At 37.1% G+C, this 18133-nt stretch overlaps 1 protein-coding gene across 2 annotated transcripts in view; it reads left to right on the top strand.

The window, feature by feature from the left end:
• The window catches only part of LOC121319225 (nuclear factor of activated T-cells, cytoplasmic 2-like), a 56918-nt gene extending 40386 nt beyond the window's left edge, over nt 1–16532 (top strand). For both annotated transcript variants that reach the window (XM_041256432.1, XM_041256431.1), the window contains exon 10: nt 12987–16532. In XM_041256432.1, coding sequence (XP_041112366.1) covers nt 12987–13042 — 56 coding nt within the window. In that variant the 3' untranslated portion in view covers nt 13043–16532. The remainder of the gene's footprint in view (nt 1–12986) is intronic.
• The last annotated feature ends 1601 nt before the right edge of the window (nt 16533–18133 follow it).

Here is an 18133-nt window from a genome sequence, read left to right as displayed (position 1 = left end):
GACAAAAATAAAAAAATCTGGCGTATCTTCAAAGCGTTTACCAGCCGTCGTTGATTCACTTGAGTTAAAACAAAAATAAACTACAAAGTATCGCAATATCATTTTCTGAAGTTATATTTTGCTGATGTTGTAAGTCTACCATTGGCTGCCTTTAACAAATAGGAGCTAAATAAAGAGTGCAGTAAATGCTTTGAAATCTGGTCCATATTGTTAGCTAAAAGAGATTTGTGTTCGGTCTTGCGTTCTGTAATTGATACATTGTGAGACGTAGCATTTTGTGAGGCAGCCAGCACACTTCCATACAGAAAGTCTCATAATCACATAATAATCGCATATTACCGGAAAGGTTACACATATTTTGTATACAATTGAGAGTTAATTGCATTGTAGCCCAGTGCAATTCTAAACCTCTGCAGGATGCTAGGAGTGTATGAGATGGTTGGTGTTATTGTATTCACCTTTCAGAGTGTGACAGACAGACAGATGGACGCAATCGGGGCATAAGGGTTCCCTTTATCCGAGACTGAGGATCCTTAAAACTGAATTGGTTCCTATAGTTCTAAGTTCAGGTTTTTTTCATTTTAGTGCTTTTTTGTATTTTCGGGGGGGGGGGGGGGGGGGGGGGGGGGGGGGGGGGGGGGGGGGGGGGGGGGGGTGACCAAAGCAGGCGTGTACGCTTCTGTGTAACATTAACATTTACATTTATATGCCCCTTTACTGATATTGTCACCAGCATTAATGTGAATGACGCAGTTTATCCTTGTATTGAGTTTAATTGAGTTAAGCTTGATGCAATAGTTAAACAATAGGGTTAAAGTGCAGTGTTGGGTATCATATTCAAATTTTGCATAGTTAGGCTTACAAAACATTTCCTTCGCCTGTACTGAATATTCCAGAGTGCCGGCTAAACAGAAGTGAGTCAGGCCAGTTCTCAGTAGTATATTGAACTCATTAAATGTTATTAATTGCAGGGTTTGTTTTTACTATCTGTCAGAATGCATGGAATGGAGCCCAATGGCACCACTGGCCTTGCATATAAACTCTATATAAATGGTATTGTTTATCAGAATGGTTTGGAAGCCTGCCAGTTCTGTTCCGTGCAGTATAATTAAAACAGATACAGTGCAGTATAACATTTTGGGTCCCACTACCAGTCTTATTTTATTTTATTTTTAAATAAAAAGTAAATTTGGTTTATTGTAGCAAAAGCATTTGTTGTTTTCAACATGCTGTAGGTCATTTTATGAATAGTTTCCAACTTAATACCACTGTTCCAGGCCATGGCTATTGACCTAGTGAATGTCTGGCCTCATCTTACAAATTTCCTTTCCAACAGAGCCTAGTTATCCCTAGCTGGATTGAATTTTGCATCCAGTCATTCACCTGTAGAAAATTTTATGAGCAACCCTAATTCTAACCTCAGATGTCCCCTTTCTTTCATATAGATGAGATCGCCATCTGCATTGTATTCCACCACCTCTCCGCTAAGACCTTAAAGATCAACCTGGGTGTGAAATATCAGTTATATCAACTGTTGTCGTCTTCTTTGTATGCCATTTTTCTGCTTCAGTCATGACATCTAGGTGACTTTTTAACCCCTATGGCCTCAATAAAGCTTTCAAGTGTCTCCTGTTAAGAGCACAAACACCAGAGTGTAGCTATAACCCTATTCGTTGCAACAGGCTATCACTTGTATAATTGATAACTAACTGGAGTGTAAGACTGAAGGAATGGGCAATGGCATTAGCGGAGTGATATTAAGCATGCTTGGCTGTTGTATAATTTTGTACTTTTCTTTAAGTGCAGCTAAAAATAGTGTTTTACTGCCCTTAAGCTTTTAGCCACAGCTGACACTCTAAAGTAAATGCTTGGAAATGCTGTTTGTTTAAATATGGAACCTCGTAACAGACTGGTACCATTTCGGAGTAAGGAAAGCTGCCATGTTTGTGAAGAGCATAGCTTCTTCGTTGTAATCTGGTTGTTTACAGTGGCACCAAAGCCGTGGGGTAGTTTCCTAGCAAAGTCTGTGCTGCAGGGTAGGCAACATTGACTCTTGCAGCCCATTGCAAAACTTTGTTTGAACCAATCCCTTAATTACTGAGGTGATCTTCAGTGCAGGATTGTAATTGGTTGTAACAGACTTTGTAGAGCTAAGGCATTGGACCTCAAGGACTCCTTAGCAGCACAGTGCAGCCTCATTGGGAATCCAGGTCTCAAAGCACCTTATGAAATGAGAAGAAAACCTTTAAACTGCCTCTACTGTCCTATACTTCTGCACCCTGTCCAGAGTACTGGACCTAAATTATGCAATCCACTCAACTCATGTGATTGGTGGTGGAATACTGGTTGACATGGTCAGGAGTTTTGCTTGTGCTGTTAGTGACATGGGTTCTTGTATGGTTAGCTGTAGGTAAAGCTGGAAGGTCCTTGCATTGTGATTGAGAAGCACTCACCTTGCTGGCACCTGACTTGTAGTCACCTTTCATGAACATCAGAAACCTGTCCACCAATCAGGGAGCTCCAATCCAGGGCACTTCCACACAGTAGGTGAACCTGTCCACCAATCAGGGAGCGCCATTCTAGGATACTCACCCAGCAGAGGAAAGAGGAACATTCAGATCAAATGTGTAGCTTTAAAAAACCAAAGGCAAGCCAATCACTGGAGGGCCATTCCACACAAGGTTGAACGGGGTTAGTAATAGTAATATAAAATGTTTTAACCTATAAAGGCAATAAACCCTCATCATCGGGCATAACCTTGGTTGTTGACTTTCTCAAATTGATCAACTACCAGAATCTCAAATCTAGATCTTATTGCTTTTTAATTTTTTTTTTTTTTTTTTTTAAAGAGTATTAATGTGGGAGCCATTCTAAACCTTTTTCTCAATACTGGTAAGGTAGCAGTTGGTTAAAGTTTGGAGTCCCCTTATGTGGCACCCACATAGACAGATCTTGGAGCGGTGACAAACCAGGAAATAAAATTTCTTGTCTACAAAACTGAGTGTTCACCTTATTGCCTGGATATGTCGACACTGTTATGATATGAAAACAAGTTCTATGGCAACCATTGTCAAACAGTGAAACGGCCAGCCCAGGAGAGTTGGGGAAAGCCGCTTGTTTGTTATTTTTGGCTGGGGTTCCCTTGGCCTCATACTCCTGGATACAGCGGGAGGGGGACCCAGCGAGAGAATTTGATTTTCCATTCTAGCAATTCTGCCAATCTGGCACAAAATATCCCTTCTATTTGCAGCTGTTCCCTCTCCAAACTTGTCTGGTCTCCTAAAGATAGCAGAGGATGGAAAAATTGAAACTCCAAAATGGGCTTGCTCTGGATTTCGCTTGGATCACTTACTAGGGTTTCCCTCTAAAAACTACAACTGTGTTTTTCAGCTACTGCACTGTTAACAAATTAACATCCAGTTACCAGTGTTGCATGCTGTGTTGGACTCTGTTGATCTTTTTTTAAAACAGTAAGTGAGGGTTTTCCTATATGTGATAATATATGTTTAATTATTTTCTTGTGCTGCTTCTGTTTATTTGTAATTGGACGTGTTCCTGGAAATCCAATCAGATTTAATGGGGAATTCCCTCTTGTTATTCGAATCCCCCACACCAGCTTCAAAGAAACCTGGGCCGCCTGTTTTTCCTATGAACATTTGAAGAAGAAAGTAGACGCTTAATAAACAGGAAACAGCACACAAAGCGGCACATAATATATGCTTTCTGAACTACAAAGGTGGTTGTTTTGTTTTATAATATATATATATTTTTATATATATACACCTGTGTACTGGGGGCGATCCCCTTTAATCTTCAATCTGTAACATATTTTTTTATTTCATTCAACATTAGGAATTATTGTTTGGGGCCATTTCACAAAGATTGAAATGATGTTGTTTTCTTGTTTTAATTAAATTGGATTATATAAGGTTTTTTTAATGCAAGAAACTCTTCTAGACTGCCAGAATAAGTCTACAACATGAATATCAAACTTAATTTTAGCTCATAATCATTCTCTTCAGAGGAAAGGTCTTCAATGGCTTGCAAACAAATTTCTTTAACCTAGTGTGAGGCCAGATATCGTGTTTTGAAATGTAGAATGGTATAAGTCATGGATTTGAGACCTGTATGCAGTAGTTCATGGAAGTACACGAGAAATTATTCATGGAATCCATTTTGTTTGCTGCATTCACTTTATGTAAACTGAGCTTAAAGGCCTGAGTATAAAAGCATTTCACTTCCCAGCTCTCCAGTCTGTTCTCAAAGGACCGTCAGTTTGGAGCTTGGCAGTATGAGTTTATCTGAGAAATCTTAAACATAAAACAAATTTCTGAAAGAACCATTTATGTTTTTAGAGTTTATGCTTTTAGTCCTTGATTCAGAGCCCACGGCTTCAGACTTTCAAGTGATTTGATTTGAAAATGTTTAATTTTTTTGCAGACTGATACAGTTTTCCCAAAGAAAGAGAATAAAGTTGGAACAGATTCAAATATGCGAGGGACAGTCCATTTACACAAAAATGTGTGCTACAGATGGTGTGTTTTTCTTTTCCTCTTTTGTTCCAACCCCTATTTAGAATATGCATTGTTACAATGCGTGGGAGTTTACTTTTTACCATAGACGGGATACAATAAAAAAATTCACATCTACTGAAACTTTTTTGGTGATCGCTATTTTCTTCGGTTGCATTTTTCATATTTGCAAAGCCTTTCGTACAAAACGTTTCCTCTGTGCACCCACCTCCACCAAATAAACGGCATGGTAAATGAAATGGTTCACCAGTGCTGGAGTGTATTCATGCGATGAGTAGCTCTATGAGGATGACACTTCTGGTTGCTCTTTAACAAATCTCATCAGATTTGCAAGACCATAAACTGATCCTTTTATGCGGGTCTGTTTGCTGATCAGGCACATCACTTCTTTGGGAGACAGGGTCTCCTGTTTCATCCTCACCACAGCAACTGTCACTGTCAGTAGCGATTCTAGTGTGATTTATAAAGTACAAATATAAAGCTTTTATACATTTTGACATTTTTAATTCTATATGATATGATTAGACTAACATTTAGATTAGTATCACATGAAAACACATCTTAAAAGATTAATAATACAGGAATAAGGAATATAAGGAGTAAAACCATTCTGGGTGCTACTGGCTGGTAAGAGTAGTTGATTTTAAATAATCAAATGATGTATTTATTTTTACCAGAATAGTGGTTTAGCAGTAAAGGCGCTCCACGTGAAGTGCAGGATGCACCCTATAGCCTGGAGATTGCTGGTTCAAATCCAGGTTATGCCATCGCCGATCATGGCTGGGAGTTCCCAGGGGGCGGTGCACTATTGGCCGAGTGCCACCCGGGTGGGGAGGGTTCAGGTCGCCTGGGTAATTCTCGATTCACCGCTCATCAGTGATTCCTGTAGCCGATAAGGTTCCCACGGGTCTGCTGTAGAAGCCACTCAGATCTGTGTTGTCCTCTGGCACTATAGGTCTGGTGGCTTTGAGGTAGACCTACAACGTGAAAAAAGATGGCTTGGCAGGACACATTTCGAGGACATGTGTGTCTACTGCCTTTTCCCGAGTCGGCGCAGGAGTTGCAGCAGTGAACCGGAATAAAACTGGGGTAAAAACCATTGGTGACAACTAAATTAAAAAAAAAAAAAAGGAATGGTGGTTTACAATAATTATTTCATGACACATGGCAAAATATCATGCTGTATACCGTGTAGTGTTATTAGATTTGTAATCCCCTCATTCCCTTTTCTACTTTACTTCACAGTTCAAACAGGGACCACCCTAGCTGATGAGCTAGTTTAAGACTGTTAAAACTCTTGCAAGTTTGAAAGCAAAGCATACAGTTACACCCACAGCCCCTGCTTGTGGTTAAAATGGAGGTATAGCCATCATGTTTCACAGAAATCGCATGATTAAATGACTGGTATTTATTGATACTTATTCAAAGTTTAAGTTTTGGTTTAAGAGGAACAGGATTACTTTTTTTGGTTTTTGAAACCCCAGATTCAAGCACTCCTGTTCTAGCTGCTTTCATACCCTACTTTTAGTTGCAAGTATTTTTTTTTTGTTGTTGTTGCAGTTTCAAGTTTGATAATGTTTCTAAGTTTAATGCCTCCTACCGTATCCTAAGCATTAATTTTGTGTGGGTTAGGAATGCAAATTCCTGTGAACAGGTTCAAATGGAGTCGTGTTCTGTACGTCCATTGTAACCTCAACATGTGTGCTGTTAACAATTGTGTAGGTGCAGTTGCTTCTCATAGGATACTGTGCAGCAAGGAAGGTGTAAAATACTAAATAACAATGTTAGCAGCTAATTTGTACGAAGTCCAGTGACTGCATTCTGGAGTTCAACAACAAGTTTGTTACTGTGAAAGAATATACAGTTAAATTAAGGGTAGGATTATTCCAGCTAGCACCCCTTGACTGAGATAAAGCACATAAAACTACCAGCAGACTATAAAGAGAACGGCTTGGGGTTATTTGTTTCAGTTCAATCCCTTTTTCTGTAGATCTGAAAGAAATAATTAACAAGAAATGAGGGAGCTGCTAAATTAGATACATGATCGGAAATAAAGGCTCATATAAATGTGTCATTTCCACGAAGTGTAGAACAACTACTGGTTTGACAGTTGAATAGTAAAAACAGTGAAACAGGTTGAGTGGTCAACACCTGAAAAACAATATGAATAAATCATGTATTTGCCTGGTATTTGTGAACATACTGTTTCGTAACATGTTGCTGTAAGTGCACCATATCTTAAAACTGCTTGGAATTTTTAAACCTATTTATCAGTGTTCTAACCCTGCTGCAGTTCAACACAGCAAGCATCACAATCACGTGAAGTGCAATTAGTAGACTACTAGTTTCTGAAGTGGGCTCATTACTGTATTATTGGACTATTCGATGTACCCCCAGTTCCTACTCCAATTCTGTATTACAGCAGGCCCTCTCTACTCTGAACACCAGCAGTCTGAACCGAATCCAAATCATTTTTACAACCTCGTCCTTCACTTCTGCTCCTGCCAGTATTCCCATAACAGACCCCCCAAGTGACCCTCAAACTGATATTAAAACCTGCAGTCGTACAACCAGCACAATAAAATAAAACTTGTATGTAAAATTCAAGTCGCAAATTCTATAATTTTTAATTAACCAATGTTATGTAATTCATATTTTAGGTCAGATTAATCATGTCCAAAATCATCTTGAGGGAAATCCCCCCCGCTCCCCCCCCCCCCTGTTCCAAAATCATCTTGGGGGGCCGAGTATGCGTTGTTAAATAGTCTAGACTAGCATTCATGTTGATGTAACTTGGGACCTATGTATAAGTCTGATTATACATTATGCTGCTTTACAAAGTTTAATTAAGTGTTTCTAACCATGACGTACCTTTATTTAGTCCATTAGCGTTCATTCAAAGAGGGAAAAGATTTATCAAGAAAGTCGCTTAGGTAAGTGCCAGTATGTTATGAATTGACTTTGCAGTAAAGATGACGAAAAGTAGGGCTTTTTAAACAGGTGACATCAACCGTATTTAGAATCAAGCATGATAGCAACTCACTATGGAATGGCGATTGAGAAAGAGGCGGCCGTATATCTGGGATTATCAGATTGTGGGGATATGTATAGATGTCACTGTGTCTGTTCATTCATCCATCTGTATGTCAACCTTTGTACATGTATCTTGAGGACGTAAGGTATTCCACATACTATAAATCAGTCATTGTAATATTCTTTACCGTGACACTAGCACCTCACTTGCTTACCCTATTTATAAAACATAAATCAATGACCAGACAAAGCATGTTCGGTAAGGTACAGATAACATGCATCTAACACGCTGGTGCTGAGAACTTGTCCAGATGAGTGTTGTACTTCGGCAGCTCTTGACTTTTGCAAGCGTGTGTTTATGTTTCCTCCCTGCCCTCCTTCTCATACACTTTCCTCACAGTCTGATGAAATCGTGTTAAGAGAAGTGAACCCTGTGTGGTTTTTACTGTCTGTCTGGTGTTGCTATTTTTGAGTCTCTTTTTTTTAACAGCCTGACGAGATGAGTGGTCAATGTGTAGCGCTGTACAGTGAATAAGTGTGTCCCCAACTAACTTGCAAACATCCGGAAACCCACAACAGCTGCTGTATCCAAGACAGGACAGCGCTCGGGGAAATTGTTCTGGATTGGATACAATCATACAACTTTCCATAGCAGCTTATGTCACTTTGGGATAAGACAGTAGCTTTACAGTATTGTTTTTCCATACAAATGAACACTATACATAACCATGCGTTGTGTACAGTACGTAATATCTCCATGGAATATCGTGCCGACACAATGACAGGATCCTAATGAAAGTGAGAGATTCCACTTCTCATATAATACAGAACAGATATCAGAGGTTGTTTGCATAATAAATAATGATCACATAGTAATGTGAGCTAATTTAAACAAAAGTGTGTGCTATATATTCAGGGATTCCTTTTAATATATGACATTTTTATACACACGATATTATAAGTGGGGCCTCTCGCATCTCCCCTGGGAAAGTACAGAAGGGCTCTTGTACTGAAAAAGCATGCTCATCAGTTGGCTGACACTCATTTGTAAACCTGGCGTAGGCAGTGCTCCTGCATATCTTGACATCTTCAGATAAGTGGTAAAAGTACTAAAACCAGGCAGCAGAACAGGAAGTCACACGCAGTTCCAAAATTAACCCAGAACTCTTCTTTTCTTTATTGCAAAGGTTTCAAAAGGCAGCCCCCACCCCCCCGCTCAAATGCCAATTAACAATGCAAAGTAAATAGTCTGTGAGTTTTGCTGAAGTCTGGTTACCAGTGATTGAATACACACATACTGTAATGAATTTACTGCAAGTTCTTCAATGGCAGTGGAGTAACCACACTGTAGTGGTAATGCAATGGTTCTGTAAGTATTCCTGTCCTGGGTTATGGTAGATTAATGCACACAGTCCAGCCAAGCTTCTGAGAATAATATCAAGTTCAACTCTGGCAGCCTGGCATTAAAGACATGCGTTAGAACTGAGGTGGACCCTATGAAATCTGTAAAGAGCTTGCCTGCTTTTGCAGCCTTGCACATTTTATTTTTGTAAACTACTGTATTTTAAACTAGTGCTGCACCAATAACTGTACATATTTAACATTGGTAACTGCTTCATGGATACTGGATAAAAATATATTATATTATATATATATATATATATATATATATATATATATATATATATTATTATATATAGATAGATAGATATAGATAGATAGATAGATAGATAGATAGATTCTATCTATATAATATATATATATATATATATATATATATATATATATATAATATATATATATATATATAATATCTATCTCGCTGTACAAGATATATATATATCATAGGTACATCTCAATAGTGCGAGCCCGAATGCAAAGAGAGCTATGTCTGTTGAAGGTGAGACAGAAATGTAATCTGGCATCTACCTAATACAGCCGTTAGCTTTGTGACAGCTAAGAGAAGAATCCTTCTGAATTGGAAAGAACACAAAGGATGTTACTCATTAGGTCAGTGATCCCCAAATTAAATCTACTACCCTGTGCTCTTGAGCGCGCACTTGTTTTGAATTAGTAGTCTATTAAAATATCAAGATGATCATAGCCTCAACCTTATGAGACCAGCCTTAGATGAATGTCAGGGTCAATCTGGAGTAGTTCATGCAGTAAAGCTGTTGCTGTTGCTTCTCGCAGATTCTCCCTTTAGAGTACAAGTAGCATGAATATTGATGGATGTCCAATAGAAGTGTTAAAGATATGTTAATACCGTGTGCAAATGTATTGGAACGCCCCAGGTGTGTCATTTATAGCCTTTATATACCTACCTACCTGCATGAAAACCTCTGGGTGTGAGAATTTCAATTTCCGGTCAGTAATCAGTGATATAGAAACAATAGGCACTCATGTATGAAAATGTTAAACCACTTTGTGCTTTAATTAGGCATCTTAAACAACTTCTAAAAAGGGTCATGCATTTTACCATTTATATTCCTTTTCCTGTTTTAAATGAATTTCACGTGTGGCCTTTTAAAGTCGTCAATTAAATTAGACAATTACTAATTTGCATTGTTTTGAAAATTTTGTAAGATTTTCAGTTACAGTGGTTTATTTTCATATGCACAATAAATCTTTTAATAGGCTTTGGAAGCAAGCTGGTCCTGAGATGTGGTGGGCTAGAACTGTTAACAAAAACAAATTCAACTGTTCTAGATGTCTTTGAATAGGAAGCAGCTTCCAATGTCATTTGAATTTCTTTTGTGTATTAGCGATTTTGTTTACAATCGTTCCAAGGTGTTCTGTTGCTCCAATATTTCCATTTTTCTCTGGAAGTTTTGTAACTCACCTCCATACTATATTAATAGATCTATGAATGCTGTACCAGTCTTGACAGTCACCACTGAAAAATAATCTTTCCAAGGTCCAGACGTAACATTTACCTAGTATAAACCCTATGGTGACATGAATTTAAATATATGGTTTATATATATATATTATATATATAATATATATATATAGATATATTTGTTTTTTAAATGTTTTATAAAAATAATTTACACAAATTAGCTCATATCAGCAAATAAGTCATTAACCTACTCAGCACCAACCTTTTGCAGTGGAAAATATTTCTGTCATCCAGATCCATTGAATCAGAGGGTTTACTCCAGTCTTTAATTAACTCTTACTTTGTTGAAATAGGTAAAATATTATTATTTCTACAAAATTAGAACAAAACCACCAAGATATTTATTTCAAGTTCTCTTAAGCACTCTGAAGGTGTTTTTTTTTTCTCCTTCATTTTGTAACATTGATGGTGATTTCTTTCTCCTTTCAAAAAATACAAGTTAATTAAAGAATGGAGGAAACTCTGATAATATCGGCCTCTGTTTCTAGGTTTCGTTCTTCTCTTTAGTCTGTTTTAAAGGCATTCTGCACTTCTAGGTAAACTCTTTATTTGTTTAATTGGTGATGTACTTTGTGAGCTATTGTTTTCTGTCACTTGCAAAACACTGCCTCTTGCCTGAATGAGTTCAAATGTGCCATCCATAACAAACCAGTGGCGCCGGAGAATTGTGTCCATGTGCCAATGTATACGGTGAGATAGCTTTTAATCATTGCCTGGGTGGGAGAGGATAATTGCATGATGAATAGCTCAGGACCGGAAACGCGCATCAGGAAGTGCATAGGGTTGGGTGGATAAAGAGAGAAAGAACGCTAAACATTCAAGACATTCTTCACTGCTTCTGTAGATTTCATCAGAGCACAGACTGAAAGAAAACAGCTGTATCTGTATTAGATTAGTGGGGAATTACTGAATAATAACAATTCAGCTCTATTAATTGCTGCATTAACACACAACAGATTAACTTACTATGAATCAGAAAAACATAAATGGGAAAAGAACTGCTAACAAGCATAAAGTGTTTACGATATGTACAAGCATTACACTTCTATTATTAGCTGCATCTTGAGAACCGCTCAGAGTGCTAAAGCATAGTCTGTGCATTTGAGGGAAGCATTGGTTTCCTGGATGGTGAACAATTTTGCATTAGTTCAAGCCTGTGATTTTTTAATCTAGTGACTGTTACAGTAAATCCTTGATCTGGAATAAAAGGAGCACCTTACAGTTATTGTTACAGTCTCAATTTCCTCCTTTTGATTGTAACATCAAGTCATCGTCATATTAAAGACGCCCTTGTACTCAATATAAAGTCAACCATCTGCACTCTCAAATTGTCTGATTTTGATTAAACCATGCACAGACTACAAGATGCATAAGACATAGGTTATTGGTTATTTGTATGAACGCTTAAGTAAACCACTGATACATGATATCAGTAATGGCATTTTTTTTCTTTATTAATATATGTTTGGCTGTGTCTAGCTTTGTAGCTTTTAACTTATTTTATTTCCTTGCTCCCTATTAATCAAGTGCACATTGTAGATAAACTTGTGTCTTGAAACTGTTGACATTTGTTGGTCAATAAAAGTCAACATCAGCTAAAAGGACTAATGAAGTTTGTGGTTTAGCTGTGCCCCCTTGTTTAGAAGAAACACACGCACACACGCACACACACACACACGCACGCACGCACGCACACACACACGCACGCACGCACGCACGCACGCACGCACGCACACACACACAGACCTGTTTGTCTTGCAGCTATTTTTAGAGTGATGAGGCGGTAAAATTTCCATTTATACCCTCTTGTCATTTCCCCTATTGAAACAACAGGAAGGGTTACAGAATCAAATGGGGCTGGTGAATGTGGCAGGAAATAATTCTACCTCCCCATGGACAACTGCAGCTACTGCATGAAGTAACAAAGAAAAATGACTGCAGTCATCATGCACTTTCACTTTTAAAGTGAAGGTCCATTAGCAACACTTTCCGTTTTTTTTTTTTTTTTTTAAAGATAAAACTGAAAACCAAAGTGGTACATTGCTAGTCTTGTAGACATTTCAACACAAATGTATTTTGCAAGACCTCAAAAATATTCTTTTAACCCTTTATATGAGCCTATTGTCATGCAGGTTAGGTTGAGCTGTCGCACAGGAAATGAAAGATCCCAGGAATCTGCAGAAACTGGGTAGCACTAATCTAGGTGAAGATTAGGTAATCCAAAATTATTGCTTTAGAAGGATTACAAACATCATAAAGGGTAAAACTGAACAAAATGAAGCTGCTTACATCTGTGAAAACCCAGAATATCACAGAAACAGCAAAAGAGGAAACAGTGATAAGTGTACCGTTCCTAATATGAAATTAATTCACGTCATTAGTTCTTGAAACAGCGAGAAGGGTACAGTGCTAATATGAAATGAATTCAAGTCATTAGTTCTTGAAACAGTGATAAGGTTACCATTGCTAATAAGAAGTTGGTTACCATCTCTTTAACTCTGTTGTATTTTTTTTTTCAGTCAATGAAATCATAAGGAAGGATCTGACTGCAGTCCAGGGAAGGGGCCAAACCTAAATGCTGGATCTGTGAAGAAGTTCTTCTCAAAGTGCTTTTCCAACCCTCGTCCAGAACCCTCCCTGCGCCGAGGCAGCGCCCCAGCTTCCCCCTGCCGCCACGCTTTGGAGTCACAACAATGCGTCCGGGTTGTGGACCTCTTTCCTGCAGTTATCATGTAGTGACATTCCTTACAGCATTCCCAGTGCTGGGCCTGAGCACTTCACTGTTAGGAAGAACTATCCTCTGTACAGCAGGAGATGTGTCAAACCTTTGCGTACATATGCACGATGGACAAAGACCAAAATCTCTACAGTATAGGTTATAGTCAGATTGTTTTAACTAAAATATATTTTTAATAGATTTGTGGGTGAAAATCAGCTTGTATCTTCAATGGCACACTATAATATGTGTTTTAAAATATAAAGGTGAATAAGAATAATTATACAGTATTGCTAATTTTAATGTGGTATCCCTCTGATGCAAGCTGTTTGATACAAAGCAACATGGCTGTATCACATCGGTATCAAGGCCTAGCAGATATTTATAAATGTAAATTTATTATTTATACATTTTTCTAGTGGACTTTTTTTGCCTTGAAATTTTGTATCAGCTAGAATATTGTTAAGAGTCATTGAATTACCGTTGAAAACAAACTGCATTTAAATTATAGACACTTATTAAGAAAATACAGGCATTTTCATCATTGGTCTTTGTCCATCACCTTTACTGGTAAAGCTTTTTGCCACTTAAGCTGTTATTTTTTCAATTTAATGCTGCCTTGTTTTCTATCATTTACACAATGATATCAGTCCCTTTGTGTTTAAGCTACTCGTGGTTCAGAGCCAGGATAATGACCCACAGTCTGCCAACATGACTTGGAGGTCCAGCCAGTGGTGTCAGGCCTCAACTCAGAAGGCTACTTGTCAAGGACAGCTGGGCCCGGGCCTGGTGCCTGGAAGTCACCCAGGCCAAGCTTCCCATTGTCCTGTCTCCTGAATTCACCTTTAGAGTTAGCCCCGTGGGGACTGAATAATGTGCTTAGCAGTTGCTGAAGAAATGCTGGTGGTTTTCAGTGGTTAGAATGAATAACAAGAGGACTCTTGTTTTGGTTTCTTTAGGAGATGTATTCAAAGAGCTTTAGGTTTGTTAGCTGATGCAGACTATTATGTAAATAAAACAGAAAGCAAATGTTATGATAATGCGAAAAATGACTTGCAAAAAAAAAAAAGAAAAAGTGTGTACTTGGTGTTTATTAATGCTCTCGCTGTAGATTTTAAATAGCAATTAAAGTACATGACCAGCCGATTACCAGCACAGCTAAATGTCTGGATGCATTGCACTTCATTATTCTTATCAGAGGAGGTAATATAAAGAATACAAATGCTATAAGAGAGTATTTTATTAAAAGAATGATTTGCTTTGCTATACTTAAAAAACAGATCTTACCTTTTAATAAAGTCAAGATTTGTTTTTTATATTGTTGGTATACATGTAAAAATGCATTCAATAACTCATACCCACACACACATACAGTACAGTAGCTTTGAGATATACAGAATAGTTATTGTTTCAACTTTATTTCATATGGGTCTCCAAATATTGCCATTTTAGTAACTGTAAAATAAACCAGCTGGCACATTACCTTCATGGCAGTATTCCAATGACATACAAAATGGGAATTATATTGCTACTAATTATAACGTTTTACTAATAAAATATGCAATACAATTTCCCAACCACGTATACACACGTAACGAAACATGACTTGGAAACTCATGAATATTTTAGTCATTGGTGTTTCTTTTTGCTACAATAACAGTCCTGTTTTGTACTTATTTTATTGTGAGAATCTTGACTTTTTTAAAGTGACTGTTTTAGATATTTCTGCCCCTGCTAATAAAACATCAGGAGACTGTGCCAGCTTTGTGTGGCAACTGTGGAAATGAAACCATAATTTAGCAGCTTCGTAACGAGCAATATATCATTAAAACGCTCTTTTTTGAATATATTTAACATGTTAAGGCATTGAATGTATAGCTTACATATTATGTTTTAAGTGCTGTGATTTTTTAAATGGCTTTGTGTAATTATATTACGTGAGAAAAAAAAAATCCAAAGATTGTAACAGGGTCCTTTTACCAAGGTTTTCTAGAGACACATGCACATATATATATATATATATATATATATATATATATATATATATATATATATATATATATACAAATGGTGTGCAGTATCTGTTCTGCAGTGTGCAACACCTACTCTGCCTGCTTTTAACAGAATATATCACATATGTGTGCTATACATAGATAGACTGAACTGGATAGCAGTTTAAAAGTGCATTAAATGGAACTATTTAAAAATTGATTATTTGTTTTTAACCCAATCTCCCTAAAATCCTGGTTTAATCATGTTTCTTAAAATTATGTAACCAGATTTTTTAACTTGAAAAAAAAATAAAAGTAAACTCATTTTTTGCCAGGACACTTGAAAATGAGACCACCACAGTCCTAGGAAACTCAGTAAATATATAACTGTTGCAAAATGTCCAAATACCAAAGTGTGTGTAGTAATCATATCTATTACTGAAAGTGAGAATGGAGAATAAGGGGTTTCAATATTTAAAAAGATGATGTGTTCTAGTGAAAAGTGCTGTCTATGTGTGAAGTGCTCCTTGCTTCATTTGGGCAGAAGCTATGCTTGCACTTGAGGAAACAATGTCCTTCCTCACAAATCTAAATATTTTGCTCGGTGCTTTCCTGCCATTGTACCAAAGATCCCCAAATCCATCGCCGGACAGGCTTCGGTGTTGAATTTTTCCATCGGCATCCAAACAAAATAAAAAGTCATATTCACAGCAAAGTGTAATATTCTGAAAAGCAGCTACCCATAACAATCCTGTAATGTGAGAAACTGACATGCTTTTTCAGATCATCATTTTATTTTTCTGCTTTTCAAACGAGCCGGCCGTTGCATTTGAGCCTGTCAGGTATTTTAAAACAGCCAAAATTAGTTTGACATTTAAATGGGTGGGAACAGAAATTAATCTCACATTTCCAAACGTGTAAACTCAGTCACAGTATTAAGTTTGCTGATTAGCAGAATGTTAGCTAAAGTTCAGAATTTGGGGTCCTTCATTAATGTGTTTTTATTATTCTTTTCAAATAGTTTAACGAGGTGTTAACTGTGCTTTAAAAAACTGTATTTCAAAATGTTAAAAATGAAATTATTAGGCAGAAAAGTAAATTGGTATATTTTCTTGTCTTTGGCGCAATGATAAAAATACACAGTGACATTCAGATCTTCAAAGTAAAAGGGAACTGGTTTACTCTGAGCAGAGCACTGTGTGTATCTGTGCATGTACCAGATAATATTCTATAGAAGCAATAGGTTCTCTGAATGTATCTATATTTTCTATTGTAAATATGTTTGCAGCATCATGTTGTACAAAAAGTTCTCAAACGTCCTATTTGAAAAGCATGTTATTAAAAGTAAAGAAAAGTTATATTTTGCATTAGTTGTTTAAAGCAATTTGTCTGCCCTCTCCCTGGCCACTTTAATGCCATTCTATACCGCTAATATTATATTATATATATTATATATATATATATATATATATATATATATATATATATATATATATATATATATATATATATATATATTACTAGTTTATCAACTGCTGCAGTCTTAATAAGAGGGATCTGGCACAGGTTCACATACAAAATAAATAAATAAACATTTTAATAATATCTTCAGGAGGTTGAAATATAAGCCATGTTTTTTGGGTTTGTTTTTTGTTTTGTTTTTTTGCATTTTCCTGTGCAAACGATACAGCTACTGCTAATTTTGGAATGCATCTATTTCTGTAATTTTTTTTTTTTTAAATGTATCTATATCATTTAGCAATAAAAGAAAAAAATATGCATTTGCAATATGTCTGTCAACTGTTTTTCATATTCAGTGCTGCTGAATGTTTGTTTGCATACATTAGAGTCCTCCGTGGTTTGTTTTCTGCCTAAAGAGTCCCAACCCCAATGAGAATATTTAACAGATGGTGTGACTTCTGATTCCTTGCTGAAACCGCAGGGGAAAGAGTTAAATATTCCCTTAGCAAAAGAGACGCTCTCCTGCACAGGGAGCATCAGTAGGCCATAACACTGTCAGACCAATACGGAGAGAGGCCTGCTTGTATCTAAGAGGCCTACACATATTTGTAATGCATTCAATATTTCTATGGGAACCAGTGTTTGTGGTTCTTAAATATGTCAGTGATGTCTTCTGAGGAATGGCAGCGTGCCCGCCTTCAGAGAAACTTGCTTGAAAGCTCTCATGGCTTTGTATGTGTGTGTGTGTGTGTTTAGGAAAACAGGCCTAGCTGACGTCGGAGCCTGTGAGTCAGTTTGCTCCCCAGTGTCCTCAGTCCAGGGAAGCAGTGCAGCTGGAGACATTCACGTTTGAAAAAACACAAAAACGTTTGTGTCACCACCAGGGCCAGAGGCAGCAATTTTCCTCAAACAAATAACAAGAAGGAGGCTGTAGTGCTTCCCCGTTGCTAGGCAACCACATGTTTGGATCCCAACGCTTTTTGGCGCGACGAGTAATTTCTGAATGAACCCTGTGTTAAGGAAGTCCCTCATTATTACACAACTCTCTAAACAAAAGAATAAAGCTACTTTGCCTTTTACTTCATGTGTATGCAGATACATTGTGAGTCATATGTGGCCCTTTTTCACTAAATATGATCATACCAGATTAGAGGCTGACCTTTTCAGTAGTACAAAGTAGTACAAAGATCAACATACATACATTTTGTATCACATATAATGTAACCTTTTGTTTCTTGTAAAATGTTCACAACAGTGGGTGAGATTTAAAAGCTGGCTCAGGTGACGAAAGCTCAGAGGAATTAAAAACAGTTACCTTTCTAAACCTAGTAACAAAAACATCCTGTACTGTTCCTATCTGTAATCTTGAACTTTTTTTTTTTTTCAACAAACTTTTGAAAAAAAAAGTTGGCAATGTAGTCCAATTTTTCAGGCAAATTATTATTATTATTATTATTATTATTATTATTATTATTATTATTATTATTATTATTATTAT

This window comes from Polyodon spathula, chromosome 8 (assembly GCF_017654505.1).
Source record: "Polyodon spathula isolate WHYD16114869_AA chromosome 8, ASM1765450v1, whole genome shotgun sequence".
NCBI lineage: Eukaryota > Metazoa > Chordata > Actinopteri > Acipenseriformes > Polyodontidae > Polyodon > Polyodon spathula.
This window is presented reverse-complemented; position numbering and strand designations above follow the sequence as displayed.